We start from the raw sequence: 25,222 nt of genomic DNA, 5'->3' as shown, positions 1-25,222 counted from the left end.
CATCTGGAGTATTGTGTACAGTTGTGGTCTCCTAATTTGAGGAAGGACATCTTTGTAATTGAGGCAGTGCAGCGTAGGTTCACGAGATTGATCCCTGGGATGGCGGAATTGACATATGAGGAAAGATTGAAAAGACTAGGCTTGTATTCACTGGAGTTTAGAAGGATGAGACAGAATCTTATAGAAACATAAAATTATAAAAGGACTGGACAAGCTAGATGCAGGAAAAATGTTCCCAATGTTGGGCGAGTCCAGAACCAGGGGCCACAGTCTTAGAATAAAGGGGAGGCCATTTAAAACTGAGGTGAGAAAAAACGTTTTCACCCAGAGTTGTGAATTTGTGGATTGCCACAGAGGGCAGTGGAAGCCAAATCACTGGATGGCTTTAAGAGAGAGTTAGATAGAGCTCATGGGGTTAGTGGAACCAAGGGATATGGGGAGAAGGCAGGCACGGGTTATTGATTGGGGACGATCAGCCATGATCACAACGAATGGCCTCCTCCTGCACCTATTTTCTATGTTTCTAACTGGTGATGTCTATGAATCGCAGATTTCAAGCAGCCATTCAAGCATGCAAAGGGTATACAACAAAATACTAAACATGACTACTTTCATTTACATGACATTGCTGTGTCCCAAACATTATGGTGCCCTGAAATGGGGGGACTATGTATAAACACTGCTGTAATTTCTCCATGGTGAAACTAAAATGTATAAAAATGGCCTTTAAAATCCGACAATGTGCACTTTAACCATATATGATTTGTTTTTCTATTACAAATCTCAAATTGTGGAGTACAGAGGTAAACAAATGATGGGTCTTTGTCCCAAACATTATGGAGGGCACTAGATGGCTGACATGAACAAAGTAGGCAGAAGAGCACATTTCTATGTTGTTGTCTCTGACTCCATATATTTTACCGTTAACTGCATACTGGACCACGAGTATGTTTCACAATGTTAATGTTAATACTGTTAACATTGTCTAGTGTAAACTCAACCCGAATAACGTATATTAAACTGATCATTAACATTATGTAATTAAATATGGTCAACGGCACATGGAAGATATTTAGCCAGGCGGCGTACGTTTAATTCATTTAAACGTAATTATATGAGCTTTCAGGTACAATGGACACGTCCGAAAGAGGCCTTAACATAGGTATTCCCAACCGGTCACATTCCCCACCGGACCGTTGGACGACACTCACCGACACGCTGGGACTGGAGGAAGCGCTCGGAGTGGGAGAACGCTGCACCGTGACCAGGGCCATCCTGGTGGCCTTTTCGAGAGTGGATAGTAGAGGAAAGGGGCGCAGGTTCGGCGGGCGCGCTCGGCTGAGGCCCGCGACCGATGGACGGACGGACGGCCGACCCGCTCACCGCCTCCCTCCCCGCGCCTCTCCTCGCACTGCCGTTGGGGAGGCGCGGGTGGCCGGTAGCGCGCAAACACGAGCACGAGCGTGAGGCGGGGCGGGACGGGACGGAGCCGGCGCGCGAACGGCGAAAGCGCCGCGCGCACAGAGGTTCGAGGCCAGGGCGCGCAGCGCGATGGGAGGAGCCGTCCACAGACATGGATAGGAAAGTTGACATAGAAGCCCAGCTTCACTTAAACACACAAACCAAGGTACAGAGAACTTTAAAGCGGCTCGTTATTTGATCCTCTTTTCACCACATGCAGCGACGGGTCAGACCCTTTGGGAGGGAAGAGGGTGGGTGGGGGGAGGGAAGAGGGTGGGTGGGGGGAGGGAAGAGGGTGGGTGAGGGAAGAGGGTGGGTGGGGGGGGAGAGGGAAGAGGGTGGGTGGGGGGGGGAGAGGGAAGAGGGTGGGTGGGGGGAGAGGGAAGAGGGTGGGTGGGGGGGAGAGGGAAGAGGGTGGGTGGGGGGGAGAGGGAAGAGGGTGGGTGGGGGGGAGAGGGAAGAGGGTGGGTGGGGGGGAGAGGGAAGTGGGGGGGGGGAGAGGGAAGTGGGGGGGGGGAGAGGGAAGAGGGTGGGGGGGAGAGGGAAGAGGGTGGGGGGGAGAGGGGAGAGGGTGGGGGGGAGGGAAGAGGGTGGGGAGGGGAGGGAAGAGGGTGGGGGGAGGGGAGGGTGGAGGGGGGGGGAGGGGAGGGTGGAGGGGGGGAGGAAGGAGGGAGGAAGGAAGGAGGGGGGAGGAAGGAAGGAGGGGGGGGAAAGGAGGGGGAGGGGAAGGAGGGGAGGGGGGGAAGGAGGGGGAGGGGGGAAGGAGGGGAGGGGGGAAGAGAAGGGGGGAAGAAGGGGGGAAGAAGGGGGAGGAGGGGGGAAGAGGGGGGGGGAGGGGGGGAAGAAGGGAGAGGGGGGAAGAAGGGGGAGGGGGAGGGGGAGAAGGAGGGAGAGAGATAGATCAAAGTCAAATGTGGTCCTCAGAGTCCTATTACACTGTGCAGGGTATTGAAATGTAATCTTTGGCCATTTGATAATTACAAGGCTGAAGTTTGATATTTGTTTCTTATCTAAACTCTGCCATTAGTCTCAAAATAAGAGTCCCCGCCAGAAATTTCACCTATTCATGTCCTCCACAGATGCTGCCTGACCGACTGAGTTAATCCAAGACTGTGTCTTTCACTCAAGTTCCCAGTATCTGCAGTATTATATCTCTATTTCCCATTTTGCTGCCCATTACCAATGCTGCCCTGAAGGCAGCAATGAGAAATTAAAAAGAGAATAAGATGGAAGTCCTAGATAGAGTGGATGTTTCCAGTAGTGGTATAGTCTAGGAAAAGAGGGCATAGCTTCAGAATGAAAGAATGTACCTTTAGAATGGAGATGAGGAGGAATTTCTTTAGCTAGGTGGTCATCTGTGGAATTCATTACCACAGACGGTTCTGGAGGCCAAGTCATTGGGTACCTTTAAAGTGATGATTGATAGGTTCTTGATTAGCAAGGGTATCAAAGGTTACATGGAGAAGGCAGGGGAATGGGGTTGTGTGTGAAAAGTTGATAGGCCATGATCGAATGGCGGAGCAGACTCTATGGACTGAATGGCCTAATTCTGCTTCTATGTCTTAAGAACATAAGATGGAAAGACGAGCAGGCCAGAACTCAGTAATATGGGGAGAACCTTAAGATATAGAAGATCTGAGAATAGGGTGAAGAAAGTAAATAATATTGGGTCCTGAACTCAAGCCCCTTAGCACTCCCAAGTTCTAATCACAATAATTTGTTATCATGCCATCAATTACTCCACTTATCAGTGACACTCACTCTCACCTAACCACATTTTGAACTCCAATGCAGAGTTTACCATAAACCCCACTGTCAACAGTGTTATTGTTTGCCGAACCAATCTCTGTCTTGTAGAGACTGAATGTCCGTGGAGCATGTTCTCAGTGCAAAATATCCAATGGTCTCTTCTCGTATTATCTTTGATCATATTTCTCCAGGCTCTTTCTTCACTGTATCTGCCCTGTTTATGGCAGGCAGTTGAGATGCTGCCCTTCCCACAGGATGATCCTGGTAAAGGACTTGGAAAAGCTAACACCAGCAGAGTTCCCTAACCAAAAACTTAGGATAAAGTCTTATAAGTCTTATCATAATGAATACCATCAGAAAAACAAGTACAAGCCAGCATTTCTTCATCCATCATGGGCACTTGCTAAATGTTGTGACTCGGACCATGACAAGCACTAATAACTCCTGAATCAATGAAAATGACTAGGAACAGGAACTAATAATTGTAAGACATTAATGGATTGCAAATACCATTATGTGTCCGAAAATAAAAATCCAGAGCAACAGGCAACAAAAAACTTGTGACCCAGAACAACAGATGATGGGTTGAAGGAAAACAGGGGATCCATCAATCAACCAATTATAATATTCAGTACAGTCAAGACTATGACAAAACACCAAAGGACCCATCTCGATGTGAGTGAAGAATTAACTCATCGAGGACAGAATAGCAATCGGTATTAACTGGAAGGAGCACTTCAAAGATATTCTTAGCAAAACGGCGATTGGCACAAGTGTCCTTGGTTCTGTCCTACAGCACACCATCCACTATAATTCTGGCACTATCCCAGTTTGAAATGGATATTGGAAAGGACGGTCAGCAATCTGAAATCAATAAGGCACCTGAAAGAACAAATTCATGCTGACACATGAAAAAGTGTCAGGAAGGTATTTTTGGCATGAATTCATGACCTCGTTGCCCTCATCTGGGAAAAGGAGGGCATGCCAGGGGAATCTCAGAGATGTTATAATCATGACTATCCTGAAGAAAGTAGCCAAGTCTGATTGTGGTATTTGCCTGGAAATTATTTGTAAGTAATCTTCATAACCATCATCTCCCAGGAAATTAAAAACTACTCTCACCGTTGCAATGCCTATTCTGTCCATCAAGCGGTACAATAGATGTGATCTTAATCATAGTTTGATGTTTTGACATAGATGCTTATGACAGTGGTCTTACTTTTGACCAAAGTCACTCTAATTTCAGTCAAAGGGTTTAGGATGCAAATAACACTTGAAAATGTGCACATTCAATGGCCAAGGTCCCAAGTCATTCTTAATACTTTCTGTAAAACATATAAAAGGATAGGCCTCATGTTAAATATCCAGAAGACAAAGATCTTCTACCAATTTGTTTCCAATGCAGAACACTGGTTCCTCAACAATAAAGTTCCCCAATGACACACTATATCTTTTCATATTTGTCATATGTCTCAAAACCTCTTGGCGAAGACAGACATCATTAACAATTTTCACAACCAAATCTAGTGTTCCATTTTGACCTTTGGTCAATCGAGGTAAAATGTGAGTGGGGCCAAGATCTCAAATCCAGCACCATGTCCACAAAACATCAACGATCAATAGACAATAGACAATAGGTGCAGGAGTAGGCCATTCGGCCCTTCGAGCCAGTACCACCATTCAATGTGATAATGGCTGATCATTCTCAATTAGTACCCCGTTTCTGCCTTCTCCCCATACCCCCTGGCTCCGCTATCCTTAAGAGCTCTATCTAGCTCTCTTGAATGCATTCAGAGAATTGGCCTCCACTGCTTTCTGAGGCAGTGAATTCCACAGATTTACAACTCTCTGACTGAAAAAGTTTTTCCTCATCTCCGTCCTAAATGGCCTACCCCTTATTCTTAAACTGTGGCTCCTGGATCTAGACTCCCCTAACATTGGGAACATGTTTCCTGCCTCTAACATGCCCAAACCCCTGTTGCTTCAGAAACATGCACTGTTTTCAGTATGGCCTTTTAAGTGCTGGAGGAATCTCACTAATAGTGTCTCCACATAATCCTTCAAAATCATTTGTCAGATAGGTGCACCAATATTAGGGTAATCTAATTTGACTATCTTCCCCTATCTATGTCTTTCATGATCTTCTGTATTTCTATCAGGTCATCTCTCAGCCTCAATCACTCAAGGGAAAATAATTAGCTGGCCTGTCCAATCATTCCCCATTATAAAAATTGTTCAATCCAAACATACCCTGATGAATCTCCTCTATACCTACTCCTGCACAATCACATCCTTCCTCCAGTTTCCTTCCGACCAGAACTAAATACAGTATGCCAACTTTAGTGTGTTTGTTTCGTTGAAACATAACGTTGCAACTCTTATATCCTATGCCCAGACCTATGATGCAAGCTTGTCTTATTCTGTCTTCCCCACCCTATTGACCTGGATTGCCACTTTCAGGAAACAATGGAACCCAACGTCTCTGCTCTTCATTCTTTGAAGCCGTAACATTTACTGTATATGTCGTACCTCATTTACTTCCAAAAATGCATCATCCCGCAATTCCCCAAATTAAATTCCACCGGCCTCTTTCCACTAATCAGCATCCTGCCTTGCCTTGCACAACTTTCCTCGCTATTCACAACATCACCAATTTTCATGTAACTCGCAAATTATTTTTCATACCTCTTTCATTTGCATCCAAATTATTAGTATATATCATTTGCAGTAAAGGATTCAGTACCAATCTCTGGCACACCACTTGCCACAGACTTCCAAACAGAAAAACATAATTCCATCACTACCGTCCTATCACCAAACCAACTTTGAATCCCTTTAACCACTTTGCCTTGGATCTCATGTGCTTTAACCTTCTGGACCAGCCTACCATGCAGGTCCTTGTCAACTGTCTTATTAAAGTACATGTAGACAACATCTACTGCCATGCTTTCATCAAATCTCCTTAGCTACCTCATCAAAAAACTAAAATAAGACGAGATTTTCCCCTCACAGTGTCATGCTGACTATCCCTAGATGGTCTTTGCCTTTCCATCTCAGCAAAATTTTTCTCCAATAATTTCCCTACTGCTTCATAAGGCTCACTCGCAAAGTAGTTATCTGGCTTATCCTTATTGGTCTTCTTAAATGAAGGAACAATATTAGTTATCTTCCAATCTTTAGGTGCATGTAGCTGACGAAAATACAAATATCTCCAGGCAATCAACATAGCCCTCCCTGAACTCACTATCTTCCTTGTCCTTCTCCTTAGTGAAAACAGACAAGAAACATTTATTTAGGAATTGCTCACATCCCTTGACTTCACACATTACTCTTTTGGTCCCGAATGGGATTCATTCTTTCCCTAACTGCACTCTTGCTCGTAATGTACTTCTCATCTGCAAAACATATTTCATAATTTTTTTGCATTCCGACATTCCTAATTTCTTTATGTTCTCTCTTATACCCTCTATATACCTCAAAAGGACCTGCTGGATTGTGGTTGCCTACACCTGTCACCTGCCTCTGATTTTCTGTTCAAACATTTCCTTTGCTCAAACCTTTGTCATCTAAGATTCCCTAATCTTACCATCTTTCATTTTTACCCTTACCTGAACATGCTATCCCTGCACGCTTGCTAACTCTCTTTTATAAGACGCCTAGTTGGCAGATGCTGTTTTACATGAAAACATCTACTTTTGCCAGGTCCTTTCATGTTCTGACCTTTGAACCTTAACTTAAGGACTTAAGCTTAACCCTTTCCACAACAGCCTGTTGTGTTAATAAGTTTCTAAAAGCATAGTACCTGGTTTAATAAGTAGATATAAACATGTAAATCAATCAGTCTTAGAATTCAGGGTGGAAGGTTGACCATTTTCTCAGAGAGACCTGTTTTTTGTTTCTTGTTCTAAGAATACAATCAATATAAGTCTTGGGCATACAACCTCCTGAGACTGCTCTAACATTCAATAACGTTTTTAATTAGTCCTTTACCTCAAGTCCAATTTCTTGTTCAATCCCCATTTCCCTTAAATAAAAACAAACTAATGCAGGAGATACTTAGCAGGGCAGGTTGCATCTGTAGAAAGAAAACCAGAATTAACATTTCAGGTCAATGACCATTTGCCTTGATTTTCTTAACATGCAAAAATCTCAGTATTGAACACTCATGTGAGAATTCCAATGATTTACATGATTTCCCTACCGGATCCAATGATTTACATGATTTCCCTACATCTACCGGATTTGCACATGCTAGCAAGGTCAGAATTTAATGCCTGCTCTTGATTTTTCTTGAGAGGGTGAACTGCTTCTTGAACTGCTTTAATTCCTCTTGCAAAGAATTCCCATAGAGTTTTCAGCGAGGGAGCGCATCTATTTATACATATAGAGATAATGAAGGAATAGTGACATAGTAAGCGGAAGTGGCGGCGCCTAACGGCTGCGGCTCGCTAGCAGTCTGTTCGTCTTTTTTCCTTTTTTTTTTGTTGTGTGTCGGTGTTGGGATGTTTTTTTTTTGTTTTTTTTGGTTGTGTATGTGTGTGGGGTGTGGGTGTGGGTGGGGGGGTGGTGGAAACCTTTCTCTTTTAGGTCTCTTCCTCACGGCATGGGGTGCGGCTCGGCCGCGGGGCCTTCCATCGCCCGGTGCGGCTCGGCCGCTGGACTTTACACCGCTGGTGCGGCTCGGCCGCGGGGCCTTCCATCGCCCGGTGCGGCTAGGCCGCGGGACTTAACAGTGCCCGGTGCGGCTCGGCCGCGGGACTTTACATCGCTGGCGCGGCTCGGCCGCGGGACTTTACATCGCTGGCGCGGCTCGGCCGCGGGACTTTACATCGCCCAGTGCAGCTCGGCCGCGGGACCTAACATCGCCCGGTGCGGCTCGGCCGCGGGACCTAACATCGCCCGGTGCGGCTCGGCCGCGGGACTTAGCAGCGCACGGTACGGCCGCGGGACCTTCCATCGCCCGGCTCGGCCACGGGACGTTTCAGCACCCGGTACGGCTCGGCCGCAGGGACTTCCATCCCCTTGCGGGGACTGTGCGGGTCGGTCGGGGACGAGCTGTCCGTCCGTGGGCGTGGGGAAGAGAGTGGAAGTTTTGTTGCCTCCATCACAGTGAGGGGGTGTTTGGAGTCACTGTGATGGACGTTTGTGTTGGGGTCATGTGTCTTGTGTTCTTTTTTTTGTGTGACTGCTATGTAATTTCGTTCGGTACCTCGGTACCGAATGACAAATAAAGCTCTGTATTCTGTATATTCCTACAATGTGTATTTTAGAGAGGAACTTGCAGGTCACGAAGTTCCATCGCACCTGTAATTTCTTGGAGAGTGCAAACTCAACACAAAATCTAACTAATTCAGCAAAAATTTATAACAGCATAACAATTTTTCCCAGTGCAATCATAAATCGGTTATAATGGGAAATGGATCTTAAAAATCATACAACTATCCTGTACCATTCAAGGTGCTGTTTTGCTGATCTTTGAATGTTAAAAAAAAAGATTGGATATTCATATCATGTGGTTTCATTGTTCGGTTTTCCCCAAAATACATTAAATGTTTACTTATGACGTGCTGACACTTAATATGTATTGGCAATATGTGTACTCTACGACATTCAAAACAGAAAACAATCTATTCGTCTTCAATAAAGAAGATGGAAGGTAATACCAATTTTGTGGTTCAAGAGGAAATTAAATATTAGACGGCATGTAGTAAAAGAGGAAGTATCTCAGTATTAAAAGGAGGAGACTTTTACTACAATTGTTCAATCTGCCCTGGCTACAAGAGTGGACCCTGAGGATTGAAATCGCATTATTGTTTAAAAAGGAAGGGGTAAACAAAGTAATTGCAAGCCCTTTAGCATAATATCGGTAGTGGCAAATCATTGGAATTCATTCTAAAAGACCGAATACATCTTCATTTATAAAAGATGCAAATTAATCAGAAACAGTCAACATGGAATTGTAAGGGAAAGTTCTATCTTGTTGAAATTTTTGAACTAATACGAAGGGTCAATGAGGACACTGTATTTCTGAAGAAGGATCCTGACCCAAAACATTACCTATCCATGTTCTCAAGAGATGCTGCCTGTTCTTTTGTGTAAAGCAACTTCTGGAAATCCTTGTTTCTGCACTATATTTGGTGTAATTTACATAGGTTTCAACAAGCACCTTGATAAGTTACCATATGATAGACTATTCAAAAAATTAAAATCTGATGGTTAGGTTGGGTTAGGTTAGAAATACAGCAAGGAAACAGGCCCTTTGGCCCACCGAGTCCGGGCCAACCAGCGAACCCTGTTTACTAACACTTTTACACACACTAGGGACAATTTACAAATATACTAAGCCAATGAACATACAAACATGTAAGTCTTTGGAGTGTGGGAGGAAATCAGAGATCCCGGAGAAAACCCATGCAGGTCAAGGGGAGAATATACAAACTCCGTACAGACAAGCACCTCATAATCATGATCGAAACCAGGTCTCTGACGTTGTAAGGCAGCAACTCTTCCGTTGCGCCACTGTGCTGTCCAAAGTAGAGTGGTAAATGTAATCCCAAACCAAAGAATAATGATTGTTGAATTTTTTCTGACCAGAAGACTGTACCAATGCGTTTTCATTGCGCTTGGTATTTGGTCCTTCACGGTTTGTAAAAGCAGCCAGAAGTTGTTTGGGTCTAGACCTCTGCCTGAAAGCAATTATATTTTTCAACACAATCCCCACCAATCCTTCCACCAATGGTTTCAAATGTACAATCACGGTTTTTGACCTCTCTCTGTCAAGTGGAATAGATTCACTTTTTATTATCCAACATTATGCTATGTAAAGGTTTAACAATGATCTTCCTACACTTGTATTAACTGGTCTGTTAATAAAGAAAACCATCCCATATACTGTGTTAACCACCTTATTCTGTCACCCATTCCTTCTTCTCTCCTGAGATGCTGCCTGACCCGCTGAGTTACTCCAGCATTTTGTGATAGTGCAATCAACAAGTAATCAGTTGTAACAATGTTCTTTACAAGATATATTTGGACAGGACACCAGAGAATACTCTCCTGAATCAACAACTTTCTAACTTAGAGATGAGACCAGTTCAAGTGAACTACATCTAACACGATGTAAACAGCCAGAGGGTTTCATATTCATGACATTGCAAATGAGTTAGTTAATGATTAGTGCATTGTTACTTTATCGTAGGACCGAAGGTCAAAGACTTTGTTCTGATCACCAATCTGTCCTACAGCCGAATATTTGAATCATTTTCCTTTGTTTCTTTTTTCAGGAATTAGTTGGACAACATTTTGCAGGACAGAAATGCGTGTTGCTGTGATTGGAGCTGGAGTAATTGGTTTATCTTCAGCTCAAAGCATCATTAATCGATTTCAACCCACAGTCAAGCCATTAACTGTCATCGTTCATGCAGATACTTTTACACCAAATACTACAAGTGATGGAGCTGCTGGGTTTTGGCAGCCATATGTACTTGACGAAGGGAAGCCGGAGGAAGTGTAAGAAGAATCATTTTTTAAATTATAAATAGATATAAAATTATACAACAAATTGCATAATTTTTTTAAGTATATACTATATCTGACACATTATGTTTTGTTTTCTTTGATTTCCTCTTCCTTCATTCTGAAAGAGCAGCCTTTCTAGCTCATGGTTTCATGTGCATGAGCAACTTTTTGACAGATTATTCTTCATTAGAGAACATAAATGGCAGATTTGGAAGATAAATGACAGATTATTGATTTGGAGGAGAACACAGGTGGCAGGACTAGTAAGTTTGCAGGAGACACCAAAATTGGTAGCACAGTGGACGTGAATAAAGTTGTCTAATGTTACAACAGGATATTGATTCATGGGGAGATCGGCAAAGGAATGGCATATGGAATTTAATCCAAACAAGTGTGAAGTGATGCATTTTGTGAAGTTATACTAGGGCATACACGATGATTGGAAGGTCTCTGGGGAGTGTTGCTGAACAGAGTAACCTAAGAGTACAAATGCAAAGTTAACCGAACGTGGCAACACTACTAAGCAGGGTGATTGTGAAGACATACACAAAAAGCTGGAATAACTCAGCGGGACAGGCAGCATCTCTGGAGAGAAGGAATGGGTAACGTTTCAGGTCAAGACTTCTTCAGACTGGTTAAAGATAAGGGAAACGAGAGACACAGACGGTGATGTGGAGAGATAAAGAACAATGAATGAAAGATATGCAAAAAAGTAACGATGATAGAGGAAACAGGCCATTGTAAGCTGTTTGTCGGGTGAAAATGAGAAGTTAGTACGACTTGGGTGGGGGAGAAAATGAGAAGCTAGTGCAACTTAGGTGGGGAGGAAATGAGAAGCTAGTGCGACTTGGAAGATGGCATTCTTGCCTTCATCAGCCAAGGCATTGAGTACAAAAGTTGGGTCGTCATCTTGTAGTTGTACAAAACATTGGTGAAGCCTTGGAGTATTATGTGGAGTTCTACTCACCACGCTACAGGAAGGGTGTCAAGCAAGAGAGGGCGCAAAAAGATTAGTAAAGTTGTTGCCTGGATTGGATGGCTTGAGGTAGAGGAGAGTTTGAATAGGATGAGAATGATTTCCCTGGAGTGAAGCTGTCTAAGAGGTGACATGATAAATATATATTAAATTACAAGAGATAAGGTTGACTGCAGGAGTCTATTTCCCATGGTATGCAAGCAAACATGGCACCATCTTTTTCCCTACCACAGGAATTGGCTTCTGACTACCTGCCCCAGAGGGCTTAGTTTTAAAGTGAGAGGGAGGAAGTTCAAAGGGGATCTGAGGGGTAAATCTTTCACACAAAGAGTAGTTAGTATTTAGAATGGGTTGTAGCAGAGGTGGTGGAGTCAACAACAGTAACAACATTTAAGCGTCATCTGGAGAGGCACATGATTAACAAAGCACAGAGGGATAGGGAATTAATGCAGGCAATTGGGATTATTGGGATAAGCATGATCTTCAGCATAGAATATGGTGGGCCAGTGGACCTGTTTTTATTCTATACAACCCCATGATTCTATTATTTGATCATGATACATATCATAACCAGATTTGATACTTATCTTGCCTATCTAGCAGAAAGTCCACACAGTGATCAGGAACATGAAGTCTGTTTTTTTTTTACATTACAAGTTCTTTAGCTCATAATAACTACAGAACTTGTAATACTTCCCAATTTAAAAAAACCATCTAGATCTGAGACAGTGCTTTGGAAGGGACCTCCATTTTTTATACAGTCAATTTTTTACAAAGGACAATTTTTTTATAAAGGAAAAGCATCGCTGGTTCTGTAAATAGCTATCAGGCACAATTTAATTACCTCCAAAAAGGCCTTTGATTTGAGAGTAGTTATGGTAAAAGTGTGAATTTCAACAAGCACAGGGCTTTTTATTGTGCTAATGTGATTCTGCTTCAAGCTTCTCAATGTGGATATTGTATGATCTGTGTCTGGTTCCCATTACATTTGCATAATCAAACCAAGAAATCTTGAATATAGTAAAATCAAATGTGTAAACCTTTATCCGATAGTGCATCGCTACATTAGTGTCTGGTACTGGTTTATGGGTTCTAAAGTCCTTTTGAGAAATTTTACACTAGTTTAGTATTATACATATTAAGTGAAAATGGATAGGCTTCTTCTTTCCACACATGCATTACCGATTTCTCCAGCCCATAGAACTTCTAATAATAATGCTTGGAGTAATGTAGGTAATATTTACTTCAGAGAATTCCCAGTTATTTCTGCAGATTAGGAAATATTTGTGATAAAGCTTAAATTGAGCAATACATTATGTCATTTAAAAAATTTATTTTAACTGCAGTAAGTGGAACAAAGAAACATTTGATTACCTACTGAGTTATATGAATTCACCTGATGCAAATGAGATGGGATTGTTTTTACAGTCTGGGTACAACATCTTCAAAGAACCAGTGCCGGTAAGTGTTTGTCTTGGATATGATCATGTTTAAAGTGACAGTTTAGTGCCCATAATAATTAGGCTGGCACAATGGGATTTGATCAAGACTGCACAGTTGAAACTTCAATTCCCCGTATTTATCCACTTTGTGTTTTTTTGTAAATTTTGTTTCCAGTCTCACAAGTAATTGCTTTCTAATTTGGTGTTATCTGCAAACACAATGAGGACATAGCCCATACCTTCTGGGGAAATCAAGATTCTACAGCGATAAAAATAATAAAATACTAAACTAAAAATATAAAACCTAGTTATTGTCTGACTTTTTGTCCTATTAAAATGAAGTTGGTGTTTTCTCATTGCATTACAGTAAAGCTCTCTTAATCCTACAGGCTCAGGGCTCTGGTGAAGCCAGACTGGCAGAATTTTCAGATTATTGGATGTTATTAAGACCCCAACACACTTTTAAATCACCTTAATTGTAGAAATTATATACAATAATATAAATTTTCCAGTGAACCCTGGAGCATGGGAAATGGGGCACTGGAGAGTTTCAGTGGAGTGTGAGAAACTAAGCTTTGGTCAGTTTTAAGGAAGCGTGGGAAAATGAGCCTTGGTGATGTCAAGAGAGATGGATATAGGGTCCCGATAAACCAAATGCTAATCCATTGGGATTTATGAATAATAGGAAAGCAGATTACTTCAGTTGGTTTGCATTCATTTAAAATGAAATGAGGAGGCTGTCTTATTTCACACCAAAAAAGGCCTATGGAAAACATGGGCTTGAAGGATCGCAAACTCCAGGAACAATTATATAAAATTATGAGAGATATAGATAGAGTAGACAGAAGCTTTTTACAAGGGTGGAAATGGCAAAGGCCAGAGGGCATAGCTTTAAGGTAAGGGAGGCCAAGTTTAAAGGAGATGTGCGCGGCAAGTTTTGTACACAGAAGGTGGTGGTTGCCTGGAACGCGATGCCAGAATGATGGTGGAAGCAGATACGATAGTGGTATTTTAGAAGCTTATAGATATGGATGTCCACATGAATATGCTGCCAATGGAGGGATATGAAATATGTGCAGGCAGTGGAGATTAGTTTATCTTGGCATCATGTCTAGCACATATATGTGGGCCGAAGGGCCTGTGCTCTACTTGTCTATGTTCTAAATGATCTTCAGTTCCAATAAGTTGCTGTGCATAGACTTGGTTCTGCCTGTTTCTGAATGAGTTAACATTCATTATTATATTTGACCTAGAATAATATCAACATGAACTTAAATAGAATTATTCTGATTAGTAATTTATGAAGTTTTGCAATAAAAATATTTAATTTGGTTATCAACCCTGTCTTTTATAGCTTTCTTGATTCAGTATTTAGTACAAGGTGATATATAGCAATTATTTACCAGGTTGATAATATAGATACATGGGGCAGCACATCTGATTCTTTAAGTTGTTAAAATGGAACAAACAAAAAATCATCCTAATGTTTGGGCTGTAAAAGATAATGTGCTAAGAAATTCATTCTGTTCTTATGAATGGATCAACATTTGATAAGTTAATGTGATATAATTCTGCTGATAATTAAATTGACACAGTGTCACTTATTTTTATTGTGTTAATATATTTGTAAAAGAAGCAAGCAGAGTAATTTAATATTGAATATTCAAGTATTAATAACTTAATCAATAATTTAATTGGTTTTGTGTTTGCATCTTGAATACATTGGCCCAAATCAAAAAGAGATATCTGGTGAGGCTACATCAAGATTGCTGAAAACTCCCAGCAAATATTCAAGAAATGTACATTATTAGATCACGCTGAAATTTATTTTAGAAGCGAGTAAAATTTTAGAATCCTGATAGATATTCCAAGTGATCCTTACAAATTGTGACCATACATTTGAACAACAGACAAGACATTGTACTTCAAACAGATTACAATTTACTTAGTCCTGTTCAGGCTAGTTAATGGAATGGACATTCTGATGATAAAGAGCACCATGTGTTTCAGAAGCAGGTAGACAGATGACTTGACTAACAAGATGTTGTCATGTTATCAATGTTCATTTGATGTGTAGCTGAGATTTGTAGCAGCCAAAATCAAGAAAAACAACTTTTGAGAGTCTGAGAAATATGCAAATAACTTTATTTCATTCTTCTTCATAGGACCCATCCTGGAAAGACACTGTTTTGGGCTTTAGACACTTGACAACAAAGGAACTCAAACTGTTTCCTGGATTTAGGTATTTTTTGCACCAAAGTTTCTGAACCAAAATCTTCACAGACTGGGGTCTCATATTTGGCTCTGTTCCTAGAATGTAGAAATTCAATCCAGATTTAAAACGTTCAGTAACTAAACTTGGCTATTAGTGCACACTTAAAGGAAATAGTTCTGGCCACAAATGACCAGCATGGAATGTTAAAATTGTTACATTAATCTACAAAAGTGCCATAAATCAATTTTTATACAGTCAAGATTATCATGAAATTAAAAACTGGTTGACAGACAGGAAACAGAGAGGAGGAATAAATGGAACATTCTCGTGTGACAGATGTTGACTAATAGTATACTGCATGGATCAGTACTTGGTCTCAGGTACTCACAATATAGATTGATGATTTGAATGAAGGAAGCAAATTAATATTTCTGAAATAAAGTACTCAGCATCTGTGGAAAACAAAATAGAGGTAACAATTCTTGTCTGAGTTCCACCTTTACAATTGGGAATGAGAGAAAACAGGTTAGTTTTGAGTAGCAGGGCATGTGAGGGAAGGGATGGGTAGAACAAATGGAATATCTCTATGGTGAAAATAGGCACAGAGTGCTGGAGTAACTCGTCCGGTCAGGCAGCATCTCTGGAGGAAAAGGATCGATGACACTTCGGGTCGGGACCCTTCTTCAGATTTCAGACTAGCAGTCTGAAGAAGGGTCCATACGCAAAACGTCACCTATCCTTTTCCTCCAGAGATGCTGCCTGACCCGTTGAGTTACAACAGCACTTTATGTCTATCATTAGTATAAACCAGCATCTGCAGTTCTTTGTTTTTACATTTTATCTCTCAGGTGAGACCAATTAGGTAAATGTGGCAGTTAGAATCATTTCTTCTACTTTGTGGGTGTTACGGTTTGCTAAAAGTAAGCAAGCCAGACTGTGCCAATAGAAAGAGGAAAAAGTGAGCCAAAATCACTAGAGTAGAATGATTTGCAGAGAGGATGTTTTCTCTGACTGGTGGGGTGCGAGAATAACAATTCATAATCTCAGGAAACAGAGGTGACTGAGGTGAGGAAAAGTATGTTCACTTGGAGGACAGTCATCCAATGGGATTATCAACCACAGAAAGTGTGAAATCATTGATAATATTTCAGAGGGAAATAGATAGATTTCTTGGCACAAAAGTCATCAACTAGTAAGGGAGATATGGGCTTAGTACATTACGAAACAGTATCTGTCATGGTTGTATTGAATGGTGGAGGCTATAAGGGTCAAATGACCAACTCCTATTTTCTATGTAAATAACTATGACAGTTTTGGGGAAACATTTCCACAATATAGTGGTCAGTTGCACCAGCTCTTATCTGAACCTGAAGGGCAGCTTACTTTTATATATGTATATTTGTAAATATTTAGGGTTTCTCTGTGGTTTTGCATCGATGTCAAAATAATTTTTTGAACAGAAAGCTTTCCTTTTTCATCTTTACTTTTTTTTAAAATATGTGCAGGTTTAGTGTTGAATCCCAAACACATTAATAAATGGTACTGTAATAAGCGTTAAACATTTGTGCTCTGTTATGTAAATTGAAAAATTATTTTAGCATGGTTAGACTACATTGCTCCTTAATCCTACCCGCCATTCAACCATCACAACAGACAAGAGATCAGTTTTTCATTAAGCTTCTTTTGTTTTTCAGCTATGGTTGGTTTAATACTACACTGATGTTGGAGGGGAAAAGCTACCTACCATGGGTGATGGCAAAGTAAGCTCTGACATTTTAAAAATCTCTGTTCAGATTTTGTTAGCCACAGATGGTTGGCAAACGATTTTTACAAACAACGTAAAATAAAATGAAGGCTTTACATGAAATTCCAGACACTAGAAATAGACACAAAGTGCTGGAGTAATTCAGCGGGTCAGACAACATCTACGGAGAACATGGATAGGTGATGTTTCGGGTCGGGACCCTTCTTCAGACTCATCATGCCTGATCTGCCGACAGCATTTGGGCAGCACAGTGTCGCAACGGTAGAGTTGCTGCCCTACAGCGCCAGACACCCGGGTTCAATCCTGACTACAGGTGATGCCTGTACGGACTTTGTCCATTCTCCCCGTGACCTACGTTGGTTTTCTCCGGGTGTTCTGGTTTCCTCCCACACTCCAAATGCGTACAGGTTTGTAGGTTAATTGGCTCAGTAAAATTGTTCCTAGCGTGTGTAGGATAGTGCTAGTGTGCGGGGATCGCTGGTTGGCGTGGACTCGGTGGACCAAAGGGCCTGTTTCCACAGGGTATCTCTAAACTGAACTAAACGTTGTGTCTTTTTTGGTAAACCCGCATCTGGAGTTACTTATTTCGTGGATTCAGAACTGTTCTGCCTGTGATCAGCCCAAATGTGTTGTGTGAACCATCTGTGGTGCAGTGCCTCCACAATACTTTTCTTTTTGGGGTCCATTGCAGCTCAGTAGCGTTGCATGAAGAGGAAAAGGTTAAATAATGGTGTTTTATTTTTCTCTTCCATAAATGATGGGTAGATGATTAATGAAAATATAGATTTTAGTAACAGACTTTACATTTATCTTTCCTTATATTTAAGGTTAAAAGAATGTGGGGTCAAGTTTGTTGAAAAGAAAATTACTTCTTTCGAAGAGGTACTGCTACCTAATTTTGATGCTTGTAAATAATTCTCATTATCTCAAAATGTTTTTCTGTCCAGCCTTTGTTTTTATGGATGTAGATATGTTCTAACATATAATTTGTTTAATGCTTCTCACCACAATAGTTAGCTCCAGACTTTGATGTGATTGTGAACTGTACGGGCATCCGAGCTCAAGAGCTGCAGCCAGACCCAGAGCTGAAGCCTGCTCGAGGACAGATTGTAAAGGTGACTATGTTTATTTAATACTTAGTGCTTGTAAGATATTAAGAGGGGAAATTTGCATTCCTCCTTTTCCATTTCATGAATTCTTTACAATATTTGCAAGATAGGTAGGAAGATCCTTTACTTAGTTCTCTCTGGATATGATGCTTTAGTTGGTGTTATGATTTAAGATTTGAATGGTTGAGTTCAAAGAATTTTTGCTTTAATATATCATCAGCCAACAATATCTCTGCCCACAATATAAGTGCAATGGTAGTGACGATTTGCACTGCTCTGACAGGCAATCTGAAGACAATAGATGCAGGGAAACCTTACGATCAAATGAATCTTTAAATTACTCTCTTTAGACTTCCTTTTCAGTTAATTAGACCAATCCACAATTACTGAATAAATTGGAATATTTTGTTTTAAAATACAAACATAAAAATTTGAAGCAGGAATTTGCTATACAGTTCCTCAAACCTGCTCTGGAATTTAGTATGATAATTGATGATTTAATTTTAACCTCAACGCTGTATTTGTGCGACCTGCATTAACCTTTAGTCACCTTATTTATCAAAAACCTCTGTTTTAAGAAGAAGCATCCTCTCCAAATCTATCCTGTGGAGACCCTTCAGGACCTTGTATATTTGAGTCACTCTTCAAAAATCCAGCTGATAATGCCTAGACTGAGCTACTTTGACTTGTAAGACATCCTGCTCATTCTAGACATCAGTCTAATAAACCTTCTCTGAACTGCAATCCTCACAATCTTTCCCTAATTAAGTAGATCAATACTGCACAAGGCATTCCAGATGTGACCTCACTAATGCCCTATATAATTGAAACATATCTTTTCTACTTTTGGATTCATTTCCCCGGGCGATAAATGGTAACATTCTGTTAGCTTTCCTAATTATTTGCTGTAACTGAATTTTAGCCTCTTGCAAATTATGCTTTGGAAACCTAGACACCTCTGTATCTAAAGTCTGAGACTTCTAGCCAGCTCGATGGCCGTCAAAATGAACAGTTTTACATTTTTGTGCTCACTCACTTAACTTCTCTATATCTCCTTGCTTCTACTTTCTTGCCAATGTTTGTGTCATCTACATTGTTACCAGATTTGGTAACTTCAGCCAAATCATTAATATAAATTGTAAAAAGTTGAGGCCCTGTCACTGGTTCCTGTGTCCTAATAAATGTTATTTTGTACCACCCAGAAAATGACCCATTTATCCTTTTTTACTCTTTTGCTACCAGCTTAAAACATAGGAAATTGAGAAGTAGCATTATCACTGCTAATAGACTTGCTAATTTGAAAAGTACAAAAGTCCATTGTGGAGTAGAACTCAGTTAAGATTACTTCGGAGTCAAATTATCTTACTCTGGAGATTTGATCAGCCACTTCCTGTCACAATTTGTGTTTTCATGAAACATATGCTGAACGACATTGTTCTTAAAATTTTGCATTAAAATTATTTTGCAGCATTGCTGGGAGAAATTAGTTCATTTGGTTCTGAAGTGCATTTGTTTTTTTTGGCACTGCCAATCCAACCATTTCATAATAGTGCTACTTGCTATGTAGTACCATATTTCACAGGAAACCTCTTTCAGCTGCTCTCGTTTGATGCTTGGAAACTGGCTCAGGTAGGTCACATTTACCTACTTGTTCTTCTCTGGCCCAACATAGTCCTGTGACTCACCCAACTCATCTCACCTCCACAACCAAATTCCACTTGCATGCTCTAGTTCAGTACATGCCAGCATCAAATCTATACTCCAACCCCTTTCCAATCCAAAAACCTACCTGCCACAGACCTTTCTTTCCTCCTTACCCCAGACTCAGGCTTGTTTGCATTCCATTGCATGCTGTGAAATTGTGCAGCATGCAAATCCTTGCGGTAGGATAGTCAAGCAGCATGTAACACTTGAGCTGCATCCTTTTCTAATTTTTTTAAAGACAGGCCAATAGCTAAAATAGTAGATGCTGCACTGACTGATGAACTTTCCATAAAGTCATAGAGAGGTACAGCACAGAAATAGGTCCTTTGGTTCACCCAGTCCAAGCTGACCATTAAGCATTCTTTCTTGACACTAATTCTTCCCTAACCCATTTTATCCTTCTCAACTTTTCATCAATCCCCTCCCTCCATTTTCTACCACTTACCTAACTAAACATTAGGAGCATTTTAGATTGGCCAGTTAAGCTTTTAGAAATGGAAAAAACCCCACATGATCACAAGAATCAGGTGAAGAATGTGCAAACACCACACAGAAAGCACTGAGGTCAGAAATGAACCCTAGTTGCTAGGCTGCGACTCAAACAGCACCAGAGAATTTCTCAGGCAATGTTTTTAAAGTTTGTCGATGCTGTAAAATGGTTTTGAATTACTTAATATAGGAGTCATTTAATTTCTCACCCGTTATTTTTTTTAAATCAGGTTTATGCACCGTGGATGAAGCACTTTATTGTCTCACATGATTTGAAAACTGGGATTTATTCTATGCCATATATTTTACCAGGGTAAGGATAATCAAAGCACTTGATTGCTGCAAAGGTAATCATGGTGAAGATTGATGATCAACATCTTTGGCTGCATTATTCTTAAGCCTTGAGTTGTCTGGAACTATATTCCCTACTCTTTCCTCTTGGGCTGCATTAACTTTGGTTGTAATCCTCTCTCTCCTTTTCCCTCAGGCTCTGCTGCTTTACTTGTTTTTTTTATTCTGTTATCTTTGTTGCTTGTGTTAGAAAATAGACAATGATTAGAACATTTATTAACTGGCTATTATATTTGTAAATCCTTTAATTTAGAAACCTTCTGATTGCATGATTCTACAAGACGATGTTTCCACATTGTTTTCTATCCACTTCTTCACAGATAGTCAAGTCAAGTCAAGTCAAAGTCAATTTTATTGTCAATCCTCAGCCAGTTTACACAGACAGAAAATCGAAATACCGTTTCCCACAATCCCGAGGAACAAAGTGCATAAAACTAAGTTAAAATTAAAAAGGCACAGCAAACAACAATCAACATAAAATATAAAATATAGTCACTTCAAATGCGTTTTTAAAAAAAGTGTCTGGTGCTGGATGTGCGTGTGTGTGGGGTGTTAAAGTCCAGGTCCAATGGGGGCAGGGGAGAGAGGAGGAAGGGAGGGGAGAGAGTTCAGCATCCTGACAGCCGATATGTGAGTTTTGTGAGTTTGCATATACTGTATGTGATTTTTGTTGTTGTTATGTAATGTACCAAAGCAGCCAAGTCCCACTACCTCTCCCATTCTGTCCTTGCTCATTGAGATTCATCAGTCCTCCACATCATGCCTTTCCATGCAGAGTGAATGTATTCAACAAATTGCTTTAGTGCTTCCTCACATAATAAGCTCCCTATCAACAAAAATGTAGTTGGATTTGAGTCAGGATGGTACATATGAAATAAGTTTTTCCCTCTCTAAAGGAATCATGTAAATGAAAAGGTAAAAAAAGAAGTTCTAACAAACTGGCAAGTTAACAACCAATTGACTGGCAAGTTGACTCCCATACCGGAGTCAGAAATGAATAAATGTGACGATTCCTCTGCATGTATTCTACCACGTATGTTGTAATAGTAATTGAAAAGTAAGTTTAGTGAAGTTCAGCATCACCTTCAATGGAAATAATATGTCACTGTTATTGTTATGGTCTTGTTTCAGGAGCAAATTAGTAACCATGGGAGGAATCTTCCAACTTGGGAATTGGAGTGAGGAGAACAATCCCAAGGACCACAACAATGTGTGGGAAGGTGGCTGCAAGCTTGTACCCAGTCTGAAGGTTGTTTCTAAGGATTTCATTCAATTTGAGGGGAAAATAAAGAAAGCATCACCATACAAAATAAATCAGCAGCATATGCTGTAATATGGAAACCAGTTGTTCATTTATTAATAGTTAAAATTCTTTACAGAACGCCAGGATAGTCGAAGACTGGAGTGGACTTCGACCTGTCCGTAACCGAATCCGTTTGGAACGACAGACCTTCAAATCAAGACCGCAGACATTTGAGGTACAATGCCAAAACAGAAATAATAATTTTTCACATGATAAAAATAAAACGAGGGAAAGAAAGTTACATAAAATTAATATTTTTCCCTCAGTGACAACTAAAGTTACATTTGGGTATTTTCTTCTTAACTTTTCTTTAATTTGCTTAAGTATAGCTGATGGCATATGGTCCATCTTCTATTTGTTGATTCCACTGGAAAGCCTGAATGAATCATAATTTAATTCCTAGGAAAGAAAACTGCAGATGCTGGTTTAAATCGAAGGTAGACACAAAATGCTGGAGTAACTCAGCGGGTCAGGCAGCAACTCTGGAGAGAAGGAAACGTCACCCATTCCTTCTCTCCAGAGATGCTGCCTGACCCGCTGAGTTACTCCAGCATTTTGTGTCTACCTATAATTTAATTCCTAATCTATTCATTCTAAATTTTCTTTAGCATTTCAGTTCTGGTAGTATTAAAGTGTAAAGAAAGAACTTTCATTTTTATAGTGCCTTTCACTTTTTCAGGATGTCTCCGAGCAATTCACAGCTGAATAATTACTTTTGAATTGTTGACAGACAAAGCAGTCAATTTGTATACAATAAGATTTCTTAAATCGCAGACTGATAATTAGCCAGTTATTTTTTTGTAGTTGATGCTGGTTGTGGAATAGATGTTAGCTTAAATAACTGACAGCCCTTTCCCTAGACTTACCGCTGGGCTTAATTATGGTTCAAAAACCATCGTTCGTTAACAGCAATTTATTACAGTAGCTCATATTTATGCCTGCATTTCTCCTAAATTATTATAATGGGGATGGAAGATAACTATTATTTGTAACTACAAAAACAGACCTGAGATTAGGTTCCTGCGTCTTGATTTTTTATGGATAGGTCTTGGTTAACAGAGGGATTCTGCAGGTAAAACTACTGTGCATTTCATACGCACAGAAAACAGTGTGAATTAAAATGGATCCTTCATCTCCTGAATAGCGAAGACTTTTTCACTGTTAACCAATTTTAAATATCCTGATGAAACTGTTGTGCATTTTCTGTTTTTTTACCTTCCTAGGATGGAATTTTGTTTTCCCCCTTTGGTATCCTATTTAATAATATCCCACAATAATATTCAATTCAATTCAATATGCCAATTGATGTAAAGAGAGAGCAAAACCCTCTTCAGATTTACTCAGTGTGTTTGTCTCATAGGTGATTCACAATTATGGTCATGGAGGCTATGGCCTGACTATCCACTGGGGCTGTGCCATGGAGGTAGCAAATATCTTTGACAAGATTTTGCAGGAGAGGAAGCCCAGTTGGAAAATACCATCCCGACTGTAATTCATCTCAGTCACGCAGGCCATTCTGTATTCCCAAGGATGATCCAGTGATGATTCTCCAGTGATGATCTAGTAAATGATATCAAAGCCGATGAAAGCTTGGAAGTGGCCGTGTTTAGTGGTCATGGTAAATGTTTAATCCACTGTAATTTCCAAAATTCCCAAACTTTCCTCCCTCAATGGCCTTCTAACTCCTATCCCAGATGGGCATTCAACATTTTCCCTGCCAAATAATATCTTAAATAATTCTGTGATTTTAAGTAATGAATTTTTGTGACCACATTAAGGCTCACAGGATTGATAAAAATAAATTTAAAAGTGATTATTTCTGTATAATCTGCAGCTTTTTGAGGATCAATGAATGCCTCTTAAAGTGAGATATAACAGGTGCGAAACATCGCTCTTTCTATCCAAAGTTGTCTGGGTGTTAGTTTATCCTTGTCCAACCTCAAATCGTCAACCTGACAAATTTGTCAACCTGACAAATCGTGTCGAGAGATTAGTAGGGTAATTTTAAAACATATTTTTCAAAGATTTGAAATATGCCAAAAGGAACATAAATCTTAATTTAACTTTTGGCAAAACTTAGGCTAAATTTATGGTTTATTAATTTTGTTCTTTCATCTAAATGAAAATAACAAACTATTGAACATCTTGAGTAGCGTTTTACTGAGATCAGCATTGTTTTACAATTATCCATCTTGTAATATTTTAACATCTAGTGGACAAGGAAAATGGGATATTGAGAATCATATTTCAGTGATAAAAATCTATTAACAAAGATAATATATTTCTAGTGTTTTTTTGACTGATTATAATAATAGTTCCAACAATTTTTAAGTTTTAAAAAGTAGAAGATCTATATATTTTATAACATAAAAATATAAAAATTAAGATCACGATTGAAATTGCTCCCATTACATCGTTGCATTGGCAATAAGTAAATGCTAGTTATTTGGTAAAAGTGAATAAATTGCTATAAAATAATTGATTTAGTGATATAATGATCGCTTGTTCATAGCAACAAGGAAAATTGTATGATGACATTGTTGGCTTTGTGATGAGAAATAACAAAACATCCAGCTTTTTCATAGTCTTACGAATTTATAATAAATGAGTTCAATAAAATTTAAAATGAATTGCGAAAAGAATCTTAATTCAATCAAGTTCTGTTTTTATATTTAACTGCAAACTTTACTGTTAATAAGTACAATTTTCTCCAGTTAATTTAAAATATCTTATTTACATCGATCAGAAAAAAGTTGTCTTTCTGTAAGAGGCCATCATGTAAACACTGCATATTGTGCAAATAATAAAATGTTCCAGTTGAGTGTGTGGAGAACAAGTAATTCTAACACAATACAGTTGTTACCTGGTATAAGCAAGCATCTATCTGCAGGTGAACATTGGACATCAAAGCACAGTGTATGCTTGTAAGTCTCTGTGAACACTTTCCTACAGTTTGGAAATAAAATGAGAACACAAGAATTCCAGATATTTATAGACTGATATTCATGAACATTATTTGTAACAGGCCAATACTGATATCCACACTTTGGGAAGAGGGAACACCAATAGTCCCAATCCTCCCTGATGTTTCCATGAAGCTCTAGGGGCTAGTGGAATCAAGGGATATGGGGAGAAGGCAG

At 40.0% G+C, this 25,222-nt stretch overlaps 2 protein-coding genes across 4 annotated transcripts in view; one reads left to right on the top strand and one right to left on the bottom strand.

The window, feature by feature from the left end:
• The window catches only part of ssh1b (slingshot protein phosphatase 1b), a 47,340-nt gene extending 45,849 nt beyond the window's left edge, over positions 1-1,491 (bottom strand). For both annotated transcript variants that reach the window (XM_078421790.1, XM_078421791.1), the window contains exon 1: positions 1,212-1,491. In XM_078421790.1, coding sequence (XP_078277916.1) covers positions 1,212-1,274 — 63 coding nt within the window. In that variant the 5' untranslated portion in view covers positions 1,275-1,491. The remainder of the gene's footprint in view (positions 1-1,211) is intronic.
• On the top strand, positions 1,473-25,222 carry LOC144606027 (D-amino-acid oxidase-like). Of its 2 annotated transcripts, XM_078421795.1 has the most exons (11): positions 1,473-1,627; positions 10,494-10,719; positions 13,051-13,165; positions 15,312-15,388; positions 17,056-17,121; positions 17,954-18,008; positions 18,140-18,241; positions 20,659-20,741; positions 21,911-22,028; positions 22,159-22,257; positions 23,443-25,217. In XM_078421795.1, exons 2-11 carry the CDS (start codon positions 10,526-10,528, stop codon positions 23,572-23,574), a joined length of 1,041 nt encoding a protein of 346 aa, XP_078277921.1. In that variant the 5' UTR covers positions 1,473-1,627; positions 10,494-10,525; the 3' UTR covers positions 23,575-25,217. The 2 variants fall into 2 exon arrangements, with proteins under 2 accessions (XP_078277921.1, XP_078277922.1); XM_078421796.1 differs by lacking the exons at positions 13,051-13,165; positions 15,312-15,388 and having other exon boundaries at positions 23,443-25,222.

This window comes from Rhinoraja longicauda, chromosome 25 (genome assembly GCF_053455715.1).
Source record: "Rhinoraja longicauda isolate Sanriku21f chromosome 25, sRhiLon1.1, whole genome shotgun sequence".
NCBI classification, from domain to species: Eukaryota; Metazoa; Chordata; class Chondrichthyes; order Rajiformes; family Arhynchobatidae; genus Rhinoraja; species Rhinoraja longicauda.
Note: the sequence above shows the minus strand (reverse complement) of the source record. Positions and strands in the feature narration are given on the sequence as shown.

Coding starts and splice junctions, on each gene's coding strand:
- LOC144606027 (XM_078421795.1), top strand. CDS start 10,526: ATGCGTGTTGCTGTGATTGGAGCTGGAGTAATTGGTTTATCTTCAGCT. Junction 17,122..17,953: donor CTACCATGGGTGATGGCAAA/GTAAGCTCTGAC, acceptor CTTATATTTAAG/GTTAAAAGAATGTGGGGTCA. Junction 22,029..22,158: donor AGCTTGTACCCAGTCTGAAG/GTTGTTTCTAAG, acceptor AATTCTTTACAG/AACGCCAGGATAGTCGAAGA.